This window comes from Cygnus atratus, chromosome 1, assembly GCF_013377495.2.
Source record: "Cygnus atratus isolate AKBS03 ecotype Queensland, Australia chromosome 1, CAtr_DNAZoo_HiC_assembly, whole genome shotgun sequence".
In the NCBI taxonomy this organism is placed as follows: Eukaryota; Metazoa; Chordata; class Aves; order Anseriformes; family Anatidae; genus Cygnus; species Cygnus atratus.
In genome coordinates, this window is record NC_066362.1 from 102,981,396 (window position 1) to 103,009,390 (window position 27,995).

General features: G+C 41.3%; 2 protein-coding genes across 10 annotated transcripts; one reads left to right on the forward strand and one right to left on the reverse strand.

Annotated features, from left to right (window-relative positions):
- Positions 1 to 6,974: 6,974 nt before the first annotated feature.
- LOC118247726 (C-type lectin domain family 1 member A-like) lies at positions 6,975 to 18,330 on the forward strand. 9 transcript variants are annotated; one of them, XR_007707706.1, is made up of 6 exons: positions 6,975 to 7,216; positions 8,353 to 8,442; positions 9,620 to 9,718; positions 9,980 to 10,128; positions 10,615 to 10,794; positions 11,879 to 15,526. XR_007707706.1 is itself a non-coding variant. In XM_035545949.2 (6 exons), exons 1-6 carry the CDS (start codon positions 7,108 to 7,110, stop codon positions 12,000 to 12,002), a joined length of 684 nt encoding a protein of 227 aa, XP_035401842.1. In that variant the 5' UTR covers positions 6,976 to 7,107; the 3' UTR covers positions 12,003 to 15,526. The 9 variants fall into 9 exon arrangements, 4 of the variants coding, with proteins under 4 accessions (XP_035401842.1, XP_035401841.1, XP_035401844.1 ...); XM_035545949.2 differs by having other exon boundaries at positions 6,976 to 7,216; positions 10,682 to 10,794; XR_004778534.2 differs by lacking the exon at positions 11,879 to 15,526 and adding an exon at positions 17,928 to 18,330 and having other exon boundaries at positions 6,977 to 7,216; positions 9,974 to 10,128.
- Positions 18,331 to 22,201: 3,871 nt separating this feature from the next.
- LOC118247782 (C-type lectin domain family 1 member A-like) lies at positions 22,202 to 27,860 on the reverse strand. The gene is made up of 6 exons (XM_050711730.1): positions 27,766 to 27,860; positions 25,810 to 25,908; positions 25,327 to 25,476; positions 23,365 to 23,516; positions 22,636 to 22,754; positions 22,202 to 22,364 (listed from the first exon to the last, which is right to left on the reverse strand). The coding sequence occupies exons 1-6, from the start codon at positions 27,851 to 27,853 to the stop codon at positions 22,202 to 22,204; spliced, it is 771 nt and encodes a 256-aa protein (XP_050567687.1). The 5' UTR covers positions 27,854 to 27,860.
- Between the last annotated feature and the right edge of the window lie 135 nt (positions 27,861 to 27,995).

The window sequence follows — 27,995 nt, forward strand, 5'->3', positions numbered from 1 at the left end:
AAGATGATTCTGTTCTGTGATTCTGTTTTATGAGCTACCAAGCTACCAGCTGAACTAACTAGACTTCCTTACCATTGCAATAGGAAATGCATGCCTGAAAGTAAGGTACAATATTTCATCTGGTAGATAGGGAGCTAGTAGGTGGGGACAAGGAGCAGAATGAAGCCCTCATATTCCACAAGGAAATGGTTAGCAAACTGCTACTCCACTTAGATGTATGCAAGTCTATGAGGACAGATTGGATCCACCCGAGGGTACTGAGGGAGCTGGTGGAAGTGCTTGCCAAGCTGACTTCCACTATTTATCAGCAGACCTGGCTATCAGGGGAGATCCCAGTTAACTGGTGGCTAGCAAATGTGACACCCATCTACAAGAAGGGCCAGAAGGAGGATCTGGAAAGCTACAGGACTGTCAATCTGACTTTGGTACTGGGAAATCTCATGGGGCAGATGATCTTGAGTGCCATCACACAGCAGTTACAGGACAACCAGGTGATCAGGCCCTGTCAGCATGGGTTTATAAAAGTCAGGTCCTGATCAATGAACCTGATCTACTTCTACAACAAAGTGATGCGCTCAGTGGATGACAGATAGGCTGTGGATGTGGTACCTAGATTTCAGTAAGGCTTTTGAAACCATTTCCCACGGCATTCTCCTGAACAAGCTGGCTGCTCAAGTCTTGGACGGGTGTCTGCTTTGTTGGGTTAATAACTGGCTGGGTGACCTGGCCTGAAGAGTCATGGTGAATGGAGCTAAATCCAGATGGAGACCAGTCACTAGTGGTGTCCCCCAGGGCTCAGTATTGGGGCCAGTTCTCTTCAATATCTTTGTCAGTGATCTGAATGAGGGGATCGAGTGCACTGTCAGTAATTTTGCAGATGACACCACGTTAGGTGTAAGCATTGATCTGCTCCAGGGTAGGAAGGCTCTGCACAGGGGTCTGGATAGGCTGGAGTGATGGGCCAAGGCCAACTGTATGAAGTTCAACAAGGCCAAGTGCCGGGTCCTGCACTTGGGGCACAACAATCCCAAGCAGCGTTACAGGCTGGGAGATGAGTGGCTGGAAAGCTGCCCGGCAGAAAAGGACCCAGTGTATTGGTCAATAGCTAGTTGAATGTGAGCCAGCAGTGTGCTCAGGTGACCAAGAAAGCCAACAGCACCTCTGTCTTGTCCCCCCAGATTCATACTTACTTTCTGCCAGTGCTGGTTAGAACACTGGAGGCAACCAACAGAAACTGTAATAAGGAAAATCCTAATAAGACATAAGGAGAAAATTCTTCACAGTGTATGTGGCCAAACAGGAATGGGTATCCAGAAAGTCTTGGAGATCTCCATTCTTGAAGACTCTGTGAATTTGACTGGACAAGTCCTGAGAATCATAGAAACACAAGGTTGGAAAGTACCTACAAGATCATCTAGTCCAGCTGTCCTCCTATCACTAATACTATCCACTAAGCTATTAAATCACATCTCATAGCACCTCATCCAGGCGCTTCTTGAACACCACGAGGGACGGTGACTCCACCACCTCCCTGGGCAGGCCGTTCCAGTTCCTGAACACTCTTTGAGAGAACAAGTTTTTCCTGATATCTAATCTAAATCTCCCCAGGCACAACTTGTGGCCATTTCCTCAAGTCCTATCATTTGTTATCTGGGAGAAGAGGCCAACCCCCCCTCATCACAACCTCCCTTCAGGAAGTTGTAGAGTGCAATGAGGTCTCCCCTGAGCCTCCTCCAGACTAAACAATCCCAGCTCCCTCAGCCATAAGACTTGTGCTCCAGACCCCTCAGCAGTTTTGTTGCCCTTCTCTGGACACATTTCAGGTCCTTGATGTCTTTCTTGTAGTGAGAGGCTGTCCTGGTTTCAGTTAGGACAGAGTTAATTTTTCTCCTAGTAGCTGGTAGGGTGCTGTGTTTTGGATTAGGATGAGAAGAGCGCTGATAACATGCTGATGTTTTAATTGTTGTAGAGCAGTGCTTACACCAAGCCAAGGACTTTTCAGCTTCTCGCTCTGTCCTGCTAGCGAGCAGGCTGGGGGTGCAGCAGGAGCTGGGAGGGGACAGACCCAGGACAGCTGACCCCAACTGGCCAAAGAGGTATTCCATACCATCTGACGTCATGCTGAACAATATATAAGGGTGGCTAGCCGGGGGGGGGGGGGGGGGGGGGCCGGCTGCTCGGGGATAGGCTGGGCATCGGTCAACGGGTGGTGAGCAATTGCATTGTGCATCACTTATTTCGTACACATTATTATTATTAATACCATTATTATTATTATTATTATTATTATTATTATTATTATTATTATTATTATCATTATTTTCCTGTCTTAATAAACTGTCTTTATCTCAACTCACAGACTTCATTTTCCCATTTCTCTCCCCCATCCCAGAGAGGGAGGGGGGAGGGTGAGCGAACGGCTGTGTGGTGTTTAGCTGCCAGCCGGACTAAACCACAACAGAGGCCCAAAACTGAACACAGTACTCGAGGTGCGGCCTCACCAGAGCTGAGTACAGGGGGACAATCACTTCCCTAGCCCTGCTGGCCACACTGTTTCTGATACAAGCCAGGATGCTGTTGGTCTTCTTGGTCACCTGAGCACACTACTGGCTTATATTCAGCCGACTATCAACCAATACTCCCAGGTCCTTCTCTGCCAGGCAGCTTTCCAGCCACTCATCTCCCAGCCTGTAGCGCTGCTTGGGGTTGTTGTGCCCCAGGTGCAGGACCCGGCACTTGGCCTTGTTGAACCTCATCCCATTCGCCTTAGCCCAGCAGTCCAGCCTATCCAAATCCCTCTGAAGGGGCACCCTACCCTCAGACAGATTGACACTACCTCCCAACTTGGTGTCTGCAAACTTACTGAGGGTGCACTCAATCCCCTCATCTAGGTCATTAATAAAGATATTAAACAAGATAAGCCCCAGTACCAACCCCTGGGGGACACCACTTGTAACAAGACACCAACTGGACTTAACTCCATTAATCACTACCCACTGGGCATGGCCCTCCAGCCAGTTCTTTACCCAGAGAAGAGTATACCTGTTCAGGCCACGGGCAGCCAGTGTCCCCAGGAGAATACTGTGGGAGATGGTGTCAAAGGCTTTGCTGAAGTCCAGGTAGACTGCATCAACAGCCTTTCCCTCATCTACCAGGCAGCTCAACTGGTCGTAGAAGGAGATGAGGTTGGACAAGCATGACTTGCCTGTCATGAACCCATGCTGGCTGGGCCTGATTCCCTGGATGCCATGCACGTGCCATGTGATCTCAGCAAAGATGATTTGCTCCATAACTTTCCCTGGAACTGAGGTCAGGCTGACAGGCCTGTAGTTCCCTGGATCCTCCTTATGGCCCTTCTTGTAGATAGAGTCACATCGGCAAGGCTCCAGTCCTCTGGGACCTCTCCAGATAACCAGGAACGCTGATAGATAGTGGAAATTGGCTGGGCAATCACCTCCACCAGCTCCCTCAGCACCCTAGGGTGGAGCCCATCTGGTCCCATGGTCTGGTCCCATGGACTTGTGACATTCCAAATGGGGGAGCAGGTCTCTAACTGTCTCTTCCTGAATCACAGGGGGCGATTCTCTACCTGAATCAAAAGGGACTTCCAGGTCAGGACATAAAGTACCCTGAGGATAACTGATCCGACTGTTAAAGACAGATGTCAAGAAGGCATTGAGAACCTCAGCCTTTTCCTTATCCTCAGTGATCACATTCCCTGCTGCACCAAGGAAAGGATGGAAATTCTCCTTGGTTCTTCTCTTACTTTTAATATATTTGTTAAAGGATTTCTTGTTCTCTTTTAGTGCAGTGGCCACTCTGAGTTCAAGCTGGGCTTTTGCCTTTCTAACTTCCTTCCTACATATCTTAGCAACTTCTTTGCAGTCTCCCCTGTCCTTTCTTCCAGAGGACGTAGATTCTCTTTTTCTCCCAGAGTCTCAACAAAAGTTTCTGTCAGTCTTCTTCCTCTCTGGCTTACTGGACTCAGGAACAGCCTGCTCCTGGACTTTTAAGATTTCCGTCTTGAGGAGCGTCCAGGCTTCCTGGACCCCTTTGCCCTTAAGGAGTGAATCCCAAGGTACCCCTGCAACATGTGTCCGGAACAGGTAAAAGTCCACCCTCCGAAAGTTCAAGATAGCGGTTTTGCTAGTCACCCTTCTGACATCACCAAGAATAGAAAACTCTACAATTTCATGGTTGCTCTGACGAAGACAGTCCCCAACCTTCACATCTCCCACCAGTCCTTCTCTGCTAGTGAAGAGCAGGTCTTGTGGGGCAACTCCCGTGGTAGGCCCTTGTGCCAGCTGTGTCAGGAAGCTATCTTCCACACACTCTAGAAACCTCCTGGACTGCTTCCTCTGCGCAGTATTATACTTCCAGCATATGTCAGAGAAGTTGAAGTCTCCCATGAGAATGAGTGCTGGTGATCGTGCAACTTCTGTGAGCTGCTCACAGAATGAGCAATCCGTCTCTTCATCCTGATTAGGCAGTCTATAACAGACCCCCCACCAAGATGTCACCCCTACAGGGCTTCCCCCAATCCTTATCCATAGACACTCAACTTTATCACGCCCAACCCCAAGCTCTTCAACGTCAAAACACTCTTTAATATAAAGAGCCACACCACCACCCTTCCTTCCTTTTCTATCCCTTCTGAAGAGCTTGTAGCTGTCCATCACAGTACTCCAATTGTGGGAGTCATCCCACCATGTTTCAGTTATAGCAACTAGGTCATAGTTAGCCTCCCACACAATCACTTCCAGCTCCTCCTGTTTGTTGCCCATGCTGCGTGCATTGGTGTAGATGCACTTCAGATGAGACATCTGCCTCACCCCCAGCTTCAGCATCATTCCCCTAGGCTCTTCTCTGGTGAGCCCTGTTTTATCCCTTTCCCCCCATCATAGCTAGCTTAAAGCTCTCTCCACATGTCCTGCTAGCTTCTGTGCTAGGATTCGTTTCCTGCTTTGAGACAGGTGAGTTCCATCCATCTACAACAGGCCAGGGGTCGAGTAAACTGCCCCATGGTCAAAGAACCCAAAGTTCCTGTCTTGACACCAGCCTCTCAGCCAATTATTCATTACCTGTGTTTTCCTAGCCCACCCTATGTCCTTCCTTGAGCAACTTTACCATTGCTTGAAGCTGGCAAAGCTTTGAATAAGAAGTTGAACCAGTTGACTTCCAGAGGGTCCTTCCAAAGATACTTAAGACAAAAGTCTTAAGACTTAAGACACCAGAGTTTTGCCATGCGTCTTTTATTGGGGGTACCCAGACTCCTTGACAGAGGTTTTAGTCCTGGTTCATGCATCTGTAGTGACAGGTTTAAAATTACAACATCTCACTGTCACCCTACAGATTCCTGTCACTTGAACCCTGCCTGGTCTTTCCCACAGTATCTTCTTTCTTTAAAAGTCCTTCACTCTGTTCCTGCCTTCACTCGGTCAGGATTTGCAATTGCTTTGTGTTAAATTAAATAAACATGCACTCGTTTGAGATACCTGAGGCAACAGGTAAGGTGCAATTTCACCAACCGTTCAGAACTTTCTTACTTGGCTTTCATGGCCTTAATACATCCTATGTTCTCCTGGCAGGGGAACTTTCAGAGAAGAAAGGGCAGAGTGCGCAGCACTGTGCAGTACGCCAGCAAACAGTAAGCTACAGCTTTGCAAAAAGAAGAATGGGCTCCTACTGTAGTTGGATGATGTAGAGAAGTTGAGATATAAAGTAGTATCCAGTCTGTTTTGTTTCTCACTTTCTAAATTTTTCTAATTTATAAGAAAGAGGGACAGATGATGCTATTTCAAGTGATCTACTGTTGTTTCCTTGGTTGTTATACCTTAAAAATTGTAGTGAGTCTTCCCTTCATACTTATAGATCACAGAATCATGGAAAGATTTATCTTGGAAGGGAGTTCTGAAGTGAATCTGTTCTAAACTCTTGCTCAGCAGAGCTGATTTCAAAACTAGATCAGATTGCTCCAGCCTCTGTCCAGTCAAGCTCAGAAAATCTCCAAGGACAAAGCTGCCACACCCTTTCCAAGCACCAGTTCCAATATTTGACCACGTCAATGTGATTTGTTTTTCCCCGTGTCAGATCAGAATTCCCCTTCATATAATATACTCCCATTGCTTCTTGTCTTCCGTTGTATATTTCTGAGTCTGGCTTCATCTCCTTTATACCCCCCTTTATGCAGTGACTTCAATTAGTTTGTCGGTAGCTTTCTTTTCTCCAGGCTGAACAAATTCCTGTAAATCGTGTGCTGCAATTCCTAATTATCTTTGTGGCTACCCCCTTGACCAGTTTTAGTATTTTTGAGCTTTAGAGGGGTTTTTTTGTTTGTTTGTTGTTTTGTTTTTGGAATTTTTTCTTCCTGGGGTGCCTGAAGCTGGACATAGTACTCCAGCTGTATATGTACAACTGTTGAAGAGAAGAGAATCATCACCTCCTTTGCTCTGCTAGCTATGCTCTTGCTAATTTTGTCTGATCTGTGGTTAGCCTTTTCCACAAAGGCTTATTTGTTAAGTGCTCTCTGTGTCTTCTTTTTCCACATTGTGATTTCCCAATTCTCCCTCTGAGAAGATGACATTAGATTCTGGACAGTGTTTCCTGTGTGATTACACAGTTTCAGCTACTATTTACAGCTGTGAATTTTGGTCTGAGTTGAATACAAAAACCTGGATTTGTAGCCCTTAACAATGAATAATGAAAAAGGCACAGAACTGAAATCAGCCTGCCTCTGAAAAGAATTGAAGGTGTTTGTTCTGTTTCAAAATGTGAAAATTTCAAAGGGGATGAAAGTCATGGGAAGGCTCACTGGAAAAGAGTGATACTATGAAGCCATAAAATGACTGGGACTCATGTCATTTCTATGTGTCTCTAGACCTGGGGAGGCAGAATCTAGCTGAGATGTGTTGAGCAGAAAGGGAGGATTCCTTCCCCTGAGGGAGGAAAAGGAGGAGTCACACATAGTACTTGAATATGAATAACTTGACTCAGGAAACTTGAAGTGTGACTCATTCTCCTCTCTCTTCCTTCTTTCTGCTTTTCTCTTTGCTTCTCCTTCACAAAACATTTGGTCTGTCTTTTAAGAGGATCATTATTGAACCACGAATGAGTTCTCAGATACTGAACATGAACACAGAAGAGGATGGATACTCTCATTTAAATCACCTGCCACAGCATCCATCCAGACACTACATGTCTGTGAACATCAACCAAGGTATGACTGACACCTGTTCTTGAACTTTCTGTGCTATAGTAGACAACAGGAATGATCTCTCTTGTCCAGATAAGTAAATGAGAAAAATATGTATTTATAGGCTTAATGTTTATTTCTGTGCACTATTTACATGGTTTTGTCCAATAAAAATAAGCGTGCATGGATGTGACAATACATAGAATGAAATTACTGCTGTTACTTGCCCTAAATTTCTGTAGAAAAAGACAGATGGCTTCAGGTTCAAACTCTGGAATATGGGAATCGGTGCTAATGTGATTAGTTTTATTTATTGTTTTACATTATTTCAGGAAATTGCTACAGAGACAAGATAATCTGACAAAAAAAAAAAAAAGAACAAAACAAAAAATGCTTCCATGTTTTGTCATCTGAACCTTAAATTTTTAGGAAGATTTTATGATTAATAGCTTTTGAGGCCAGAAGGGATAAGATAACAATGGGCCTGAATGCACGTCATATTATTTCTCTTCTTCAATTCCCATATCTCCATATGGGCTAAACTAGGTATTTCAGTCCTGAGTTAAATATTTCATGTGCTGAAAGGTCTTTCATATTGCATTCCCATGTCCATTTGTTGATGGAAACATTCAGGAACTTTTGCATACAGCATAACTTCAGTAGATGTTTTCAACTCCAGGATTTTCCTTAACCAGACTTCAACCCAGAGCTAGCATGCAGTCTGAGAACTGTGTACACTGAGAGTAGAAAGGATTTGTGCAAAGTGAAAGATGATATGGATATATTTCCTTACTTTATTCTGGCACAGAAGAATAATAAAGTATTGCCAGGGAGAGCGGGAACATCACCTAATTCTAAGCCATAGGATCACTACAAGTTTTCATAGTCTCATCATTTTCTAAAGGCAAGGAATCCCCTACCTGTTCTGTTTAAACTATATACTTCCAGTGACTCATTTCAAACAGACCCCTTTAACAGATGCACTGCAGAGAGCTTCATGTTCTTCACAACTTTTATTTGAGCTGATCCTTAAAATATAATATATCCAAGAAGGGTAAATACTTTGAAAGCCAACAAATGGCTTTTCCTGGAAGGGGGGAGGGTTGTGAGGGTTACTGTACAGAGTGCCTGCTATCACGTAAATTTTTGGTTTCTCCCAGGGCGATCTCTTCCCTTGGCTGTATGGTTGCCAGCTATCTTCACTTTGTTTGTACTGTGCCTGGCCCTCATCATAGGAATGATAGTCCTAGGTAAGTGTTGAAACCTACTGTATTCCTTTATTCATATTAACACCTTGGGAATAACTGCACTGAAGAAAAGTGGCAGACCGATTGCAAAAAAGGACAGTCATAATTCAGCCTCCTCACGTATACTGTTCTTCCCCATCTTCCTATTTGCCTGCAATAAACACTGCAGCTTGGTGCATAGGTCTTTGAGGAAGTATTTTTAAAGGCAGTTCTGGACCTGTGCCCAGAGCAAGGATATAGAAATCAAGGTTGTGTATTTTTGAAAGAGTGGGAGAAATGGATTCTACCCTCATCCATCTATCACTCTTTTATTTACTAATTAGAATTCAATTATGAAATTCTAATATTGACTTTTATAAATCAGTTTGATGTTTCTCTTTTCCTCTTCTCTTGTTGTTCAAGCCTCTTTACTCTACTGGGGCAGCAGTTCTTTTCTCCTTGATTGGACACCTATTGCGTTGGAAGACTACTGTCTTAAATTAGTTCACATAAGTATGTTAAAAAAGGGACATACTTCTAACACTCAGATTCGTGAGGAAATCTCACTGTCTGTCTGTTTCACTCTGTTATTCCAGCTTACCTGAGATGTGCAAAAGAATTGAAGACCTTCATATTTTATATTAGCTTTTATCATGTGACATGACTGTACATAACTTCTTATTGCAGAACCTGGACATCGTCATTCTGACCCATTACTGCCAAAAGCTAATATCTAAGTACACCTGATATACATATATAAATATATATATATATAAACCTCCTGCCTTCCTCAGAAAAGTTTAACCAAGAGTTAAAGGTTTTTTCAACATGAATTATATTTAGAACCTTAGGAGTTTTAGGGTGTTTTTTTAAAGTATCAAAAGTCTTCCTTTAAAATCAACATGATTAGTTCAAGATGCTCCTTGCTAAGCATATTCTTTTGCATTGTTTTAGTTTTTTATTAGGTTGTCAAGTGACCTGTAATGGAACAGTGACTAAAATACATTTAAAACTTGGGAATCTTTTTATCCGTTGTTTTCACATCTGTTAGTTTCCTCACCATATGTGACACTGTAGCATCAGATTTGTAAGTAAACACACAGCTGCAAAAAGTAAATTTGCAAAATATGATGACGCATATATCATGCAGTATCATCACAACTTTTTTTGTCTCACTGGAGAATATCTTTATAAACTTCAGGTCTCAGAGGTTCTCAAGCACCTGTGGAACACAATGAAAACTTGCAAGGACTAAAAGAGAGATTATGCTCGGTGGGTGACACGAACATTAAGAACAACAGTAAGTAGAACTACCGTTCACACAGCCTGAAGTGTATGTTAAGTCTTACATAGTTAAATAAGGGTGTTATATATTATAGGAAATTAAATAATGACCTAAAAAATAAAAAAATAAAAAATGAGTGTAGATATGACCCATAAAGTGCCATATGCATTTCAGCTCTACGTATCTTTGACTTTCCAGGCCTATAAGTGTACATTTCTCTACTCTTCCTTCGGTTATTTATAAGGGACTGATGGTTTCTTACTGTTCTAGGACCAGCATGTTCACTGTGCCCTGTAAACTGGAAATGGATTGGAGGTGACACCTGTTTCTACATTTCAGAAAAGGAGGCAACATGGCAAGAAAGTAAAGACTTTTGCTTTTCTCAGAATTCCACCCTTCTTACACTGAAAAAGAAAAGCAAGTTGGTACGGTTCCTATCATACTGGTATTTCTTTGCAATGGTATCAACTATTCAAAACTCTTCACCACTCAGCAAATACCTCTTTAAGATATACATTAATAGACATACTGTCCCCAGGGTCTGAGGCAATGTGGACTGAAGAGCATTTAATCATAAAAGTATAATGATGAGGAAGCTAATAACATGGGATGTTATTCAGACAGTCATTGGATGCAAGCGTCTTGAATCCTGAGAAAGTTAGAAGTGATGATTTTCAATTCAGAAAATCTCTTTGAATACTCTAAGTAATAGAGTTCTAGAGAGAATTGTTGCCCTGGTCTTATATTTTGTAAAGATGCCAGACACAAAAGATTCCTGTTTGCATGTCAAATAAAGACACTGTCTCCTGGAAACTATGTTATGAAGTTCAGAATGTTCAGATAACGACTTCAGAATATCATTGTCAAATTACCTATCTCTTTTGGTTCTTTCTTTGATTACCTCTTCTCAGGAGAAGCTATTTAAGCAAAACCACACCCACAAACTCCTTGGTGCTAAAGGTTTTGCATTTTTCATAGATCAGAATGTCTCATATATTACAAAAACAATCGTATTGGACTGGATTATCCTATGGAGTTGATGGCTGGTCTTGGATGGATGATACAAAACTTTCTACACAGAGGATGGACTGGTAGGTTTTCTGAACTTATATGATTGGTAGTTTTTAATCTCTTCTTGCACAATATCATCCCTGTGCATTTAGGGAGGAGGGAAAAATAAATAATCCTATTAATGGCAAAGTTTCAATGCAGAATACAGCCACAGACACTTTCAGAATTAAAATACTATTATAGATTTGGAATCCCTGAAAAAGATAAAGAGAGTTTTAGAAAACTAGAAGTGAAAGCAAGAGAAAGAAAAAATGAACCAGTGCAATCAGTGACTCCTCTCACTATTTAAACCCATTCTCTTTATGAAACATCCCATGAGCTCTAAAGCAAGTAACCCACACTTCTTTCAAGATAGACTGCCTCATGCACAACCTTCCTGCACATGCCTTTTCTACTCAGCCACAGTTATCCCAAATTCACTTATCTCTTTCATCAACTTTTCAAACCCTTATTACGTAACAATAGTCAATGTGAAAAGAACCCATTTACTTTTTCTGTAAATTATCATCAGCTTATTCAAGCTTTTTCTCCTTTATTTAAACTGTGGGGAAAAATGAATTCCTATTCTGTTCTACATGAAGTGACCACTGTGTGCAGTAATATGAGAGTCCTCATCAAACTGGAGAGCTGTCACAGGCAGGACCAACATTTTCTGACTGAAAATTCTACAGTGCCTCCTGAGGAATATATGCTCATTTTGTCTTGCAAACTCTTGCAATTCCTGTGGCTAGTAGATATCAGGCTAAATGATCTGGCTTCTGTTTGGGCAGACCACTGTTATTCAATTTTCAGACTCAAATTACCACTGTATAAATCAACTGTTGGAGGGTCAATAATGACTGGATGACTGGTGAGGAATTAGTGCTATTTTCTGTTTTGAGTATGCTCTTTTTTTTTTTTTTTTTTTACATCTTTGCACTGAAGGAAGGTGGGAGACTGCCTTGACTTGAGTTTTATGTCATGTTCTTCAACATTTTGTAGAAGAACTTGCATGACTGTGCAAATTTTACAATAAGTATGATCATCCAAAAGGGCTTTATGCTTTGTACAAAACACGTATGCGTGAGTTTTTAACAATATGGTGGTTTTTGTTCCTTTTCCCAGGATTGATTTGTCCTCTAAGAAAAACTGTGCGTACCTATACTATCGTAAATTAAAAGTTTACAGTGAGGATTGTTATGAGAAATATCCTTGGATCTGTGAAAAGGCAGCAGTCCAGTTGATCTAAAAATATTCTTCTGATCAGCAGAAGGAGAACTGGAAGCATATGAAGAAGATTGTCATTTTCAGATTTTTCAAAAAGATGATGTAAAATAATGTTTAATAGAAATTCAAAGCAGTCTATCCTTCACATACACTAAAATATAACAGAGAAAGGAAGCCTTTCCAGATAAATAGAATCAGCAATAACAAATATTTATGAATCAGAGACAAGATATTAGCCTCATCTGTCTAGCTCAGAAACCTGAACCTTAGCAAAGCTGTTAATCTCAAGCATGTCAACATAGCCAAATAACTCAGAAGCGTAAAGGTTTGTGGGGCTGCTTCTTGTCACTGGTTAGAATTTCTTATATATCCATTTCTACCAGGGCTCTTCTTTTAGCCCATTTGACTTTACTCTTATGATGTCTTTTCTCACTTCTATTTACAAAGATACATTCACCTCCAAAAACTCTTAACTATTTACAGTTTTCTCTTCAATGCACCAATTTTCAGTTATTCTAAATTACTCTAAAACTCCAAAGCAAACACTCCGCTCCTTTACTACTCAAATATGTGTGGCTTCTTTGTTTGCTGCTTAGCTGCAAAACATCAGTTAGCACCCTCATCCTCCTCTCGGCTGGGGAATATGAATTTTAAGTATGTTCAAATTTTAGATCCAGGTAATGACGCTTTTCCTCTACATGCAATAATGTGATCTTCCATGAAGGCCCAGAAGTCATTGTTAAATAAGTGTTAATAAACAGTATGCTGTTATCATAATTGCCATAGCCGTTATGCAGGGAGAATGGAAATACTGACTGGATATTTCCAAGATTGCCATCCTAAGACCATTGGTCTTCAACTAAGAGGGAATATCTCCATCTCTTTAGCTAACACATAGGGCCCTAGAGGGAAGAGGGGTCCAAAATACCTAGTTGATATTCAGCTGTCACCTTCTCCAAACTCAAGAGATGTCTGTCCCAATGAGCAGAAATTCAGGCAAAAATGCCAGGAGACATTTGATGAACTAGAGGTTCCTGGCCAAATTCAAACACAAAAAGAAAGCGCAGAGAGGGTAGATACACGGATGTGTAACCTGGGAGTAATACAGAGACAGGGATGAGGTTAGGAAATCCAGAGCCCATTTGGAACTCACTCTGGCCAGTGATGTCAAAGACAACAGGAAGGGCTTCTGGGTGACAAAATGTAGATGGAAAAATATGGACCCACTGCTGAAGGAGACGGTGGACTCGATTATATAAGAGGTGGAAACAGCTGAGGTACTGGATGCCTTCTTTGCTTCAGTCTTTACAAGCAAGATTGGCCTTGATGCATACCAGGTCCCAGAATGTAGAGGGAAAGTCTGGAGCAAGGAAGAAGTTCTGGTCTGGGAACACAAGCACACTGTACATACATAAATCCATTGGCTCTGATGGGATGCACCCATGAGCGCTGTGGGAGCTGGAAGATGTCACTGTTGCAAGATCACCTTCAAAAACTCTTTAATGATCGTGGTTACTGAGAGAGTGCCTGAGGACTGGAGGAAAGCAGATATCACTCCTATCTTCAAGAAAGTCAGGAAGGGAGACCCAGGGCCAGTCGGACTCACCTCAGTCCCTGGGAAAGTGATGGAGCACATAATCCTGGAAACCATTTCCAAGCACATGAAGGGCAAGAATGTGATCAGGAGTACTCAGCATGCTTTCACCAAGGGGAAGTCATGCTTGAACAACCTCATAAGCTTCTACAATGAAATCACTGGCTGGTAGATGAGGAGAGAGCAGAGGACATTGTCTACCTGGACTTCAGTAAGGCTTTCAACACTGTCTCCCATAAGATTCTCATAAAGAAGATATGTATGGGCTGGATGAGCAGACACGGGGGTGGATTTAAAACTGGCTAAACAGCCAGCCCAAGAAGAAAGTGATCAGTGTTGTAAAGTCTAGTCAGAGACCACTAGCTAACAGTGTATGTCAGTGGTAAATATTGAATCCAGTCCTGTTTAACCTCTTTATTAATGATCTGGATGATGGAGCAGAGTGTACCCTCTGCGTCTCTGAAGATAATACAAAACTGGAAGGAGAGGTGACCATATGGTTGTGCTGACAGTCAGAGGGACCTCAACAAGCTGGAGACAGGGGCTGACCTCATGAAGCTCAAAAGAGTGATGCAAAGTCCTGCACCAGGGGAGAAAAAAAACAACCCCATGCACCAATATATGCTGGGGGCAAAACAGCTGGAAAGAAGGTAGGCAGAAAACGTCCTGGGGTCCTGATGGACACCAAGTTGAACATGAGCTGGAAAAGTGCCCCTGCCACAGAGAAGACTGTTAGTATCATGAGCTACATTAGACAAAGTATTGTCAGCAATTTGAGGAAGGTATTACTTCCCCTCTCCTCAGCATTGATGAGGCCACACCTGGAGTACTGTGCGCATTTCTGGGCTCCTCAGTACAAGAGACACATGGACATACTGGAGAGGGCCACAGAGATAATGAAGGGACTGGAGCAACTCTCCTATGAGGAAAGGCTGAGAGAGCTGGGACTCTTCAGCCTGGAGAATATAAGGCCTAGGAGAATCTTATCAATGTATTTAAATACCTGGAAAGAAGCTGAAAAGAAGACATAGCTACACTCTCTTCAGTTGTACCTAGTGCCAGGACAAGAGGCAACGGGCACAAACCGAAACACAGGATGTTCCCTCTCACATCAGGAAGCCCTTCTTTACTATGCAGGTGACTAAGCACTGGTGCTGTTTGCACATAGAGGTTGCAGAGTCTGGCCCTTTGAAGATACTCAGAAGCCATCTGGACATGATCCTGGGCAATTGTCTCTAGGTATCTCAGCTTGAGCAGATGGGATGGACCAGATGGCCTCCAGAGGTTCCTTCCAACATAAACCATCTATTGAGTCTGTAGTTCTATGGTTGATTCAAGAGCTTAAATTTATATACACTAGTCTCAGAAAACCTCAGTGTGATACTCATGTGGCTGTGTTCAAAAGAGGTTGATAATTTAATAGAGCTTGCTACTTTTGAGTAGGAACATTGATTAGGGAACTTCCTTTGGTTTTGTTCTAAGTTTGAAATTGACTGAGGTTTTTTCTTCATGTTGGAAAACAGATTTGAGCAGACAAAATTGAAAATATATTTTTATGTCTTTCTATGACACTTACAGTCTACTAGAAATTTGATTTGTCTACAGTGTGCATAGGGATGCAGCTTGAACCACCACATTCAGCAATGACACTTCTTGGTCTATGAATGTGTGATAACGCTGGTGGTAGGGGAGGTGGTTGGACCAGATGGTCTTGGAGGTCTTTTCCAACCTTAATGATTCTATGATTCTATGATATTCATGACACAATCATACAGCAGAAGAAACTGCTCTCTTTCCTTGGGTTGCAATATTATACTTCAAAATACAGATTTTTGAAATGCGTAAGATTTTTGCCTTCACAGCATAGGCAAGTTGATTAATTATCTATTTACTTTCTGCTACAAAATACTGGTTTTCATGTATACTGTTCCCATTAAATATTTGCACCATAATTTGTGCTGTGTCCAGAATTCAACTTTATTTGACATTATAAACAGCAGTAAATATGATTGCAGCATGGTCGTTTCAGCATCCATCTCCAAGAAAGGTCCTACCCACAAAGGTCACCTATGCACTTTGCGCATTTCAATGTGGTCTAATTGTGTGTTCCAATTCCACATTTCGGTTGAGTCTGTTTGTTTGGTGTTTATGCAGGAAAAAGTTCCAATAAATCTAGAAAATGAGAGAAAGAAAACACAGGAAATACTGAATAGGGAGGAAATACTGACTCTTTTGTTGATAGCTTAATCAGACTCAGTAGGTCTTTCTCTGTGAAAGAATATTTTGCAACTCTTTGTTTGAAATCAGAAAATAAAAGGGTGGCCTTTCTACAGATGGAGTAAACATTTATTTCTTCTCAATTTTCTGGTGGGTTTTCAGAGTGGTGAGGAGTAGAGTGGGTACGTAAGTTTTCAGGATAGCAGGCAGATGTGTGATTGCAATCCACTGACTCCAAATTTCCCCCAAAGAAATATGCATCTGTATTTACTCATTCTTTTCTTGTTCTTCTGCAATTCAGCAGTTCATGGAGGGAATTTACCAAGCAGGAATCAGTACAAGTGAGAACAATAGAAAGATCAAATATTAGGGATTTTGTATTCTCTTCTTGTGGCCAGATAAAACTCTTATATTGACTTTTTATCATTGTAAGCCAGTGATTTAAACAGTGACATCTGGTTTATGCTGAGTGAGGGCAAATCAAAACCACATTTACTAAGATATGGTTGAAAAGTGTTAGGCTAGAACTGTTGCTTCTTTGACTGCAAGAAAGGTAGAGTGAATCACAGCAGCCAACTTTTAGCACAACACAACTGAGTGTACTGCTTCTCTTGTAGCACTATTTCTGCAGCTTAAAATTAAATCCCAGTTTCACCCAATCCTATCAAAAGAAGTTTGTGCAGTTAAGCTGATTTGTGCTCACTGACTAATGGACAATGAACTGCGGAACAGGATATGACTGTCTATGTTAGTTTGCACAACAGCTTATGACCAACAGTCAGTGTAGTCAAAGATGCTGATCATGTTTGTCCTTCTACTCAATAAAATGCTTGTTAAATGTGAATATTTTAAAAGACATCTGTTTTGTTTGTTTGTTTGTTTGTTTTGTTACTTGATGAACCATTGAAGCCAAAAGTCTCTGTCACATTCTCTTCTGTCTAGACACTTAAATTCTGAACTGGCTATAGTACTCATTTCAGTGATTTCAAGGATAATCTGTTCTTTATCTGATGATTATACTAACAGTGGCAGACTCTTTCTGCTTCTTAAAGAAGACTGCAAACAAGTATGGTGAAGATATGTTATTCTTTCAAATCCATGACAAAGCTTTGCTAACCACTGCACAGTCAGGGGCTGGTTACAGAGCATATTAGCTGTAATATGCCACATTACCCATCTACTTTTTGAAGAAATTGCTTAGTGATGGCTAACTTTGTGCGGACAGGGAAGCAGAAAAGAATTAATCTAGCTCTTACATTTTTTAGTGTTAAAAAGATAAATTAAACAAATGAAATACAAAGACCTCTGTATATTGCTCAGAAATACTTTTTGGGATGCATTAATAACCTCTATAAAAAACTTTGCTTTGACACAAGACTTTGTTAACCTTTATAGATAAAGCAAGTGGGTAATTTGTGGGTTAACCTTATATTTACAAATCATTATATATTTAGTGGTTTGGCTATGACTGCAGGGAATTTGGATTGTCTTTGTGTTTACTTCACAATGACTAGACACAAACCCAATTCTTTTGCCATGTAAATGAAAATGTCAATATCTGTAGGGTAATTGGTTGAATAATTATACTGAGTATGGATTGACTAACAAGTAATTGGAGATGTTCAGATACAGTTCTGCAAGAAATTAACTATATAACTAAAAATAAATTATCATCAGAAAATATATATGTATATTACTCAGGAAATTCCAGAGAATTATAAGTTCTGAGGTTGCAATTGCAAGATGCTTAAGATAATTTTCCTCTGAATAAAAATTTATTTGCAGCAGCAAATTCAGAACATTCAGGGGAATCATGATGTCTAAAAATTAGCACACTTGTAAAGCTACTTTAAAAACCCAAATTGTACAAGCACGCAATACTTGCAAGTTCCCTATAATGAATATATAGGAGAAATAATGTGTGATATATTCAGTAATTCATTTTTAACAAACTAATCGCAGCATGGAAAATAGATCTAAAATGCTCGTCCTCAAAGTCATGAAAAGCAGTTCTGTTTCTCTCAGTAAGACATGAAAAAAACAGGTCAGTTACAAGTTTGTGGGTTTCAGGCCTGGACAGATGCTTAAGTCAGCACTTAATCGTGTACTTCTACCATTGTTTCCTTGTTCTTGCAGCAGTCCTTAGAAGAGTTGACTGAGAATCATTTTCCATGTACCATGTGGCTGTGCAACTTGAAAAATGGCAGTGTATTTTGCAAGTCCTGATGTCTGAAGACAACAGCTTCTGTTTATAAGCATGAATTCAGAGACATATTATCTCTGATAATGTGAGAACTGGAATCTTGCTGCAAGAATATATTTTCCCACTTAGATTTCTTTATGTTTTTATGATCGAAATGGTTTACTGTTTGTCTGTCAGCAAGGGTAAAGAGGAGTTCAATGGAGAGAAGAAAACTCATTAATAAGTAAAACTGTGACACCTTATTCTACATTGCATCTCTGAGGTTTGCCAAGAAATAAGACACTTGTGCAGCTACATGTCAATACAATGCAACCAAAATAAAAATAAGAAAACAAAGTCAGCAGAATAATTTGTCTTTAAAACAAATAAGCACTATGAAGAAAAACACCTATGAGCAACTGAAAGCAATATGACACCAAGCTATGTGGTGCGGTTAACATGCTGGAGGGAAGGGATGCCATCCAGAGGGACCTTGACGGGCTTGAGAAGTGGGCCTGTATGAACATTATGAGGTTTGGCAAGGTCAAGTGCAAAGTCCTGCATCTAGGCTGGGGCAATCCCAAGCACAAATGCAGGCTGGGCAGAGAATGGATCGAGAGCAGCTCTGAGGAGGACTTGTGTGCTGGTTGATGAGAAGCTCAATCTGAGCCAGCAATGTGTGCTTGCAATCTAGAAAGCCAACCACATCCTGGGATGCATCAAAAGAAGCAAGGCCAGAAGGCTGAGGGAGGTGATTGTCAGTCCCCCTCTACTCTGCTCTTATGAGACCCCACCTGGAGAACTGTGTTCAGCTCTGGGGCCACAAGGAGGGACACGAAGATGATCAGAGGGCTGGAGCACTGCTCCTATGAAGACAGGATGAAGAAGTTGGGGTTGTCCAGCCTGGAGAAGAGAAGGCTCCAAGGGAGACTTTATAGCAGCCTAATACCTAAAGTGGGCTACAGGAAAGTTCGGGAGGGACTCTTTGTCAGGGAGTGTACTGATAGGACAGGGAGTAATGGCTTTAAACCATAAGACGGTAGATATAGATTAGATATAAGGAAGAAATTCATTGCTATGATGGTGGTGAGGCACTAGAACAGGTTGCCCAGAGAAGTTGTGAGTGCCCCATCCCTGGAAGTGTTCAAGGCCATGTTGGATGGGATTTTGAGCAACTTGGTCTAGTGGGTGGCATCCTTGCCCATGTCAGGAGCGTTGGAACTAGATGATCTTTAAGATCCCTTCCAACCCAAACTGTTCTATGATTCTATTACTCTATATCATAAGAAAACAAAGTGAGAAGAAAGATTTGTCATTAAAACACATAAGTACTATGAAGTTGATTAATTTGGTAGATCTATTGGGATGAGTATTCAGGTTGGGTACAGTAAGGAAATAATTTACCAAGAAGCACTGAGAGCAGCTTATAAGCTGAAGGTATACTTTGTGACAAGGTAGTATGCATACAGTGTTTATAGTCCTATTTTAATGGGCATCATATCAAGCTGAAAAGGCTAGTCATACAGTCAAGATTTTTTTATCAAAAATTAACATCAAGGATACAAAAAAATTAAAGGCTCTAGCTGTGCTAATACCTTATGGCTACAACAAACAGCAAACAATTACTATTCTAGTGGTGGCTATAAAAAAATCTTTCTCCTTCTGTCTTTTTCAGTGTGTAAAAAAAAATTGTCTAAGAGCATTGTACTAGACTTGAAATGACTCAGTTCACTTGAAGATATGATTGGATTCTGCCTTCTGATCTTTGTCAGTTTTAAATGCTTTCTGCAGCTCAAGTGACACTTTTCCCTCAGCCAGAGCCCAACAATCAACCACTACTCTGGCAGAAAGTCTTTGCAAGAGTTCCCCTCCCTGGTTTTTGACCCTATGTCCAGACAAGCTGCTCTTCCTGGCCTGATGATGAATTCCTGTTGGTCCTCTCCCCAGTGCTCTCGCATCAGTTTTGCTCACTGATTCAGCTCATAGAATCTTATCATAGAATCATAGAACAGCTTGGGTTGGAAGGGACCTTAAAGACCACCTAGTTCCAACCCCCCTGCTATGGGCTGGGACACCACCCACTAGATCAGGTTACCCAGGGCCCCATCCAGCCTGGCCTTGAACACTTCCAGGGATGGGGCATCCACAGCTTCTCTGGGCAAGCTGTTCCAGTGCCTCACCACCCTCTGAGTGAAGAATTTCTTCCTAACACCTAATCTAAATCTCCCTTCTTTTATTTTAAATCCTTTCTCCCTTGTCCTGTCACTGTCTGCTCAATGAAAGAGTTGTTCTCCATCTTTTTTATAAACCCCTCTAACAGATCCACACCCTTCTTGTGCTGGGGGCTCCACATCTGGATGCAGTACTCCAGGTAGTGCCTCACAAGGCAGAACAGAGGGGGACAATCACCTCCCTCGACCTGCTGGCCACCCCTCTGTTGATGCAGCCCAGCATGCAGTTGGCCTTCTGGGCTGCAAGCACACACTGCTGGCTCATGCCGAGTTTTTTGTCTACCAGAACTCCCAAGTGCTTTGCTGCAAAGCTGCTCTCAATGAATTCTTCTCCCACTCTGTACCCATGTCTGGGATAGCCCTGAAGCAGCTGCATCACCTTGCACTTAGACTTGTAGAACCTCATTAGGTTTATGTGGACCCACTTTTCAAGCTTTTCCAGTCTCCTCCTCATACCAGCCCCCTCAGTGAGGGCTCTCCTGCTTCCTCATGGTGTGATCCTTAGGAGACTCTTGTATAGTCAAGGGCTGTAACATGGGGCCTCGCAGCATGTCCTAGTACAACAGTCCTGTATGGATTACTCCTTCCATCCTTCACATCTTACCTGCATCCCCTGTAGACAGGTAAGTGGTAAGTGATGGGATCCCAGGTAACATCTCCACTGCTGCTGAGGCCCCGTGCTTAGACTTAGAATAAGCAGCATTTCCAGACTATGAGATAACTGTGACACAAGACACTCTGTTGTCCTGGCTCCTCTGAATTACTTCTTCATACCCATAATTAAGATAACTAAGATCATTGCCATATTGCTAAATACTCATCTAGTAAGGAATGAAGCACACTTGTTGGCTGTTCTTACTGCAGTGTTCCAATGCACAGCTTCAAGTCTGAAATAATCATAATTATAAGCCTGCCGAGATACTGCCATATCTAGGAACTTATAGTCCAATTTTCATCAAATGGCTCAAATTAGAACAAAATACACACAAGAACAGAAGTCCCAAAACATAAACCTGTCTGTTCCTGTGGGACTTCGAACATCTCTGCTGCATCATTATAAAGGCCTTGTTTTGGTGGTTATTCAGCCTACTGTGTGCAGTGACATACCAAGAAGACACTACAGAAAAGGTCAGTTGTAGCAATATTTATTTCAGTTGTGAAATTCTAGAACAGGATAGAAAATGGATTTGGGATATCAAAGAACTGGATCAGATGTGACATAGATAATTATTAAGACAGATGTCTTAGAGGAATGTGCCTTCTTCCCTAATACCTGATGAAGCAGAATCCACTAGCAGTTGGACTGGCACACTTGGCATTAAAAATTGGTGACTTTCCTCAATAAAGATGTATTCTGTATTTGCTTTCTGGTTTATGAGCCTATAGGGGATGCAATCTCATTTCAAAACTTTACTCTCTAACCAATAGAACTAGTAGTATTTTTATTTGTCTTTTAATATAGGCTTGGATTTCTTTGTACCATCCAGTTACCAGCTGGTAGGGACTGAAATTAAATATTTGGCATTTTATTGAAAAATGGGCATTCGTGTCAGTCATGTGTGATTACCCAATGGATGCATTTTGAAAACATGTATGTGCTGTCCTAGCTAATGTACATTGATTACAGATTGTGGGTGATATGAATCAATCCATAAAATTGAGTTCTGGAATCATGTACTTAATTTTGTTTCACTTAGAATGGAATATATAAGAAGTGGATAGAACTGGTTACACAAGAACACAAGGCCTGAAAGAAAAAAGAGGGAATTAAGTTGCTGGGAAAAAAAAAAAAAAAAAAAAAAAAAAAAAAAAAAAAAAAAAAAAAAAAAAAAAAAAAGGAGCCTGGCTGATGTGCATCACCAGAGGACAAGCTTATAGTATCTCTGACATTATGCTAACCTGAGCTCAGACTCTTTGTCTTTATTGCAAACCCAGGGTCAGAACTTGTCCCTGCAACAGCATATCACAGGGTGGGGCTTTCTGCAAAGCTCTGCACACTACTGCCTGTCTAAGTAGTTCACTTGCTCAATCACTGCAGGATCCACCATTTTCTCACAAATGCAAAATTTGTATTCACCACACTGTGCAGTGCCTATGTTTGAACCTTGAAGCCACACACACTCTAGGAAAGGACTTGAGCTGACTTCTTGGATCTGAAACCTGTGAAAAAAATAACAAAGATTTTCACCATCCCATGAAAAATTCCACAGACTAATATAATAATTCATGATGGCTGCTACCTATTTGACCCACACGAGCATATAAACTCTTTTATGGAGGCTTGTCTGGATGAATAAACAAGTGATGAACAATCTGATGACAAACTGTGGGGATGGGCAGCTGAGTACTAAGTGGTGGCTAAAGGCTCCTGCCTTTGGTTCACAAGAAATATGCATGGCCTTGGTCTGTTCCTATCTGCATAGTCACTTACAGATCCATGGAGAAAGCTGATCCATCCTCCCATAGCCAGGGCCCCTCAGATCCATTGTGAGACAGACCAGTCCAGAAAGAATACGAACTGTAAGACTGTGCCGATTGCATTACAAAGTCCTGTACAGAAATAAATATGAAGCCTGTGAATCACATCCCTGCTTCATTCATAACGGCCTATGATTTGGAAAACGAAAGAAGGAAATTAAAGTGAAGTATTCACACCTGTGTGTAATAGACATTGTTTTGCAAGTGACTCTGGGCAGTGCCTCCTACTCCTGGCAGTAAGTGCTATTTTGGAGATAAGAAAAATGAACCTGCTGAGAGCCTTTAGCAGTTATCAGCTAAAATGGTCACTGAGATAACCACAGACTGCACGTAGCTGGGTAAAGGATATAGGATAATGACCCCGTTCTAACACCCTTCTAAAGCTAACGAGTACTAGCTCAATTATATTTGACCTGAGGTGGGGTGAGGATCTAGATGTAGACCCAAGCTGGTGTGTCTCAATGAACTTTCCTGAAGTCAGTGAAGATGTGTAAGAGAGAGTACAGCCACAGTACAAGCAGAGTGACTTCAAAGAGGCAGGGACCAAGTTTTTGCAACTTGGTCCAGCACATGCATGCCATAGCATACTGCTCCAGCAGAAAGATGGAGTGACTGTTCAGACCACATTAGATGTAGTGCATGTACTTAGAAAGAAGAATGAACAACAAAAAAGAATCTTTACCAGTTCTTTCTTACTCTCTATCTTAAGAAATCTGGACTCCAGAGCAGAGCACCGAGCCTTGCTTTCTTGCCAAGTTTTCCATTCCTTTGAAAAGTAGTAACAGTTCTCCCCATACTGCAGCCAGGTCTCAGGACAAGGAGTACATTTATATCCTTGAAAACAAAACAGCACCTGATCAGCTTTGTCAGTGATGGCAGTCTCTTCTAGTCTAGCGGATTTCTGCAAGATCACAAGAGCAGTGCACAGCCTCTCTATCACAGAGAAGCAGCAACTCCTCTTTCATTCTGCAGCTAAATTCACGTCTTCAGGGGAGACTTTATAAACACAGTTGCCAGAAGACCAGAATAACATTTCAAAATTAAAATCAGATAAACAAATACTAAAGATTTTCAGAATATGAGCAGAAAGCACGTGAAAATATGTGTATGAAATCCAGAACTGTAGAACTGATAATGACTGATTTTTGCACTGTATTTGAAGCCTTCCAGCTTCACAATGAGATGGAGTGCTGGGGTACTCTTTTTCTTCTCCATGCAATGGGATAACTGCTGGTAGGAGAGTGCTAGTACTGCACAACTAGAGGAAATTTTGACGATTGAGTTATGTTCACAGAGACATGGATCTAGGTGGACATACAGGTAGAGGGAACCTAGACTTTCAGTCATATGGGGTCATCTCTATTCATGTGAACTTTCAGTTTCTTGCTAACAACTTAAGGGTCAGCTTTTCCCTCCTATATGCTTTGCAAAGCAACTTATACTGGAACTTCTCTGGCACCATTTCATATATGCTATGGATTCAGCATGCAGATGGCAGATAGTGATGGCCAGTCAAAGTGAAAGATATTGCACCCATTGTTCTTCCAAAAATACCTTTCTGACAGCTGGACTTTGGCTCATTCTGCCACACTATTCTGTTAGCTGCTTGTTGGGACCCTGGGTAATACTGAAGCCGGTAAGAATTCAAAATATTTAATTTTTCCACCACTCTTGCACAATCTAGAAAATCCCTTTTCTAGTTGGAAACAGAAATAATCACAAGCGGCAAAAAGACCTGCCAGATAAAATATTTTGGAGAACTCTGGGAACTGGGTCCAAACTACTGGGTGGATCATGACTATTGTTTTGCAGTTCACAAGGCAATTTGATATTATAACAACTCAGTACCAGCTGGGAATACGGGGACTTGATGCTGGATGGCAACAGATAGCACAGCACAGTGCACTTGATTCTTACAAGTAGCTTCTGGTTTCTGTTAAATTCAAATGCAGACTTTTACAAAGACAATAATCTTGTCACTCTTTCACAAGCCTTTCATTTATAATGATTCTCTTCCCTCCACTATGTGACAATCTAGCATATTAAGCCCACTCAATATTAAAGATTCAAACCATTATTTTACACAAGTTAAAATATACCCTCTGGATATGGTCTGTAAACTGTTAACGCCAGTGATTCCAATCCCATTTGGTAGAGGTCATCAGTATTTGCTCTGCTGCATCCACTAATACGTAACAGAATGAAGCTGTCTTGAGCAGTCAAAGCATTCCAGAAAACTAGCACTAGTGGGAATTTTCCACCACTTTTTTTAATTATAATTTGCTGAAACTGACAACAACAAAGGGGGAATGGTGGCATCAATGAATTTGCCTATTGAAAACACTTTTTTTTAATATAAAAACAAAAGTATCATCATTGGGGTACTTTCTGAATTAAAATGTTTATTTGCTTTAGGATTTAAAAAAGGTCCATTACAAAAATTCAATAAGCATACTTCAAAGAGACTGATACTTAAGAAATGGAAATGCAGTCTTTTCATTGATTCACCAGAAATTAATTTTCCAAAGAAATAATTCAGAGCAATTTTAGAGATTTTGAATTTTCCTTTCAATATTTTTGATAGAAAACAATCATATTTGTGGTTACCATGAGGTGGAATCACCTTCTTCCCACCAGTATGTACCTCTGGAGGTGGCAAGTTGCTTTACAGTTTCTGACAAGTTCAAATTCTGAGCCTGGAGGTGTTCCAACTGCTGGCTGAGGTTTTCCATAATTGCCTTTTGCAGGGTGAAGTTTTCATCCCTTTCACGCACAGCATGGCAGACCAGGATGACTTGAATGACAGTGAAACAAGAATGAATTTGTTCCATTAATATTAAAGGCAAAGAGCTCAATGTCACCCAAATAAACTTACCAAAGACGCATATTTCTCCCCAAAACCAAATATACTTGACCTACCTACATTTTGTGTGTACTTCATAAGACATATCTACATCCTGACACGTACTCCATCATGATTTTGATGTCTGTGGAGTCTCCTGAGTGGGTAAATTCTTCCAGAAAGGGATCATTTTTTTCTCCATTAATTCTTTAGGCTAATCATTTTCCTTAAATTGCTTCTAGTTGTTCATACAGCTCTGACCACCCCTTCTGTGACCATACTTACACTTGGCTGCCAAAACTCCTGTAGCTGCCACTGAACTTAGGCAGACGACCCCAAGTGCCATTGTAGCCAGTTGCCAACAGGAAGATCGACTGCGAGAATCTGAGATACACAAAAAGAAGGAAAGCATCAAGAACAGGCACAGAATCAATAAATGTCTGAGGCTGGCAGGGACCTCTAGAGGTCGTCTGGTTCATCCCCTTCTGCTCAAGCAGGAACACCTAAAGCAGGTGACCCAGGACCATGACCAAATGGCGTTTGAATACCTCCACAGGAGAAGTCTCCACAACCTCTCTGGGCAACCTGTGCAAGTGCTTAGGCACCCTCACAATAAAATGTCTCCTAATGTTGAGAAGAAACTTCCTGTGTTCCAGTATGTGCCCATTGCCTCTTGTCTTGGCAGTAGGCACCACTGAAAAGAGCCTGGCTCTGTCCTGTTTACAGCTTCTTTCCAGGTATTTACATACATTAAAGAGAACCACACAAATACACACCACCACCCCGAGCATTCTCTTCTCCAGGCTGAAGAGTCCCAGCTTTCTCAGCCTTTCCTCATATATAATACACTTCATTCCCTTACTCCTTTTCATAGCCCTTCTTCGGACTATCTCCAGCATGTCCGTGACTTTTGTACTGAGGATCCCAAAACTGGACACTGTCACCTCTCATCTTTATGTCTCCAGATCCTACCTTGCACAAGACAACATGACCAGTACTCTGCCCCGTAAATTGCTGAGATTCCAGTATACCAGTAAGTGGTATTACATTTAAAAAATTGTCCTGCCATTTGGCCGTGACCAGTTCAGCTCAAGAATTTGGGGCTAAGAAGTGAGTAGGCCATAGAGCTTAGCTTAGCCATGAAGTATTAAGAGAATACAAATTGAATAAATAAAGCTAAACAGCATAGACTTTCACGTGTGTGAAAAGACCATCAAGGAAACATTTGGGCTCAAAACATGGTCAAAATTTTCATATGCTGCGAGGTATTGGTGTATTTTGACTTTTGGGTGCCTAACCTGCCAAACTGGGAATGAATCTTGTGATTCATGACTTTTGGTAGACTCCAATACAACACTTCAGTGAGAATACTTAAATTATGTTGAGGTCACCAACAGAAATAACTGGGATACCTGCCTCTGATACTTCTGTCTTTTATCTCCTGTGTTCCCTAACCCTCTAACCTAACAGTTGGGATTAACCCTACTAGAATACTAGGAATTCAGCTTCAACCTCCAAATATAAAATAAAAAGAACACTTGAAAAATGAGTATGAAATAATCACAGGCTAGCTAATAAGGGAAAATTTCTTTCAGAAAGAGCTCTTTAATCTGCTAGCCTAATAAATTCATTTGGTTATTCAGGTTGGAACATAAAATCTCTTTGTTTTTCTCATACCTTTCATACAGAGCAATTTTAAAGCACTAACGTGTAGAGTACAGAATACAGATTTGGGATCAGCCACATTCCCACCTCCCTTGGTGTCCTCTGTGAAGCTAGATAGCATATTTTTTATGATTTTTAAGTACAAAAATGTATTTGTCCATCCGCTCCTCCCCCTGAGATATAACCTGCTTTTCTTAGCATTTATTTCAGTTACTCATATTTAAATGATTAAAGTCGAAAGACTTTTACAGGGTTCCTTAGATAGATTACTTCACTAACTTCCAGGACCTGACACTTGATATCTAGCCTGAACATGCTTTTTTTTCCTTAACTGCATCCCACAAATTTATTAAGTCTCTCAATTTCAAGCACTTTTTCCCCTTTCTCCAGACTTCCATTCTTTTTAACATCCTGCCGTTTTTCTGTCCCTTCAATTTCTTTGAAGATTTGAGTCCAAACGTCTCCCAGAAACTGAGCTGAAACACGTAGGTGACAATCTCCTCTGAGTGCCACATAAAAATATTATCCAAGGTGAAAGTTTGCCCTGTGGAGAACTGTCCCCAACATCAACACTACCTTTTGCTCTGGCAGTCTGGATGTCCTTGGTTTGTAATTTTTCCAATGTCACGAACTTCAGGTCTGCGTATGTCACTTCTTCAGTCATTTCTGAAGGTTACAGGAGAAATCAAAGGTTGGGTTGATTCCACAGAAGAAACAGAGCTTAGGTTCTGGCTGGGATCAGATATACGCTCAGTGTCACTGGGAGTTGAGAGACTGATTCATATAGCAGTCAGAAGGGTTTTTTT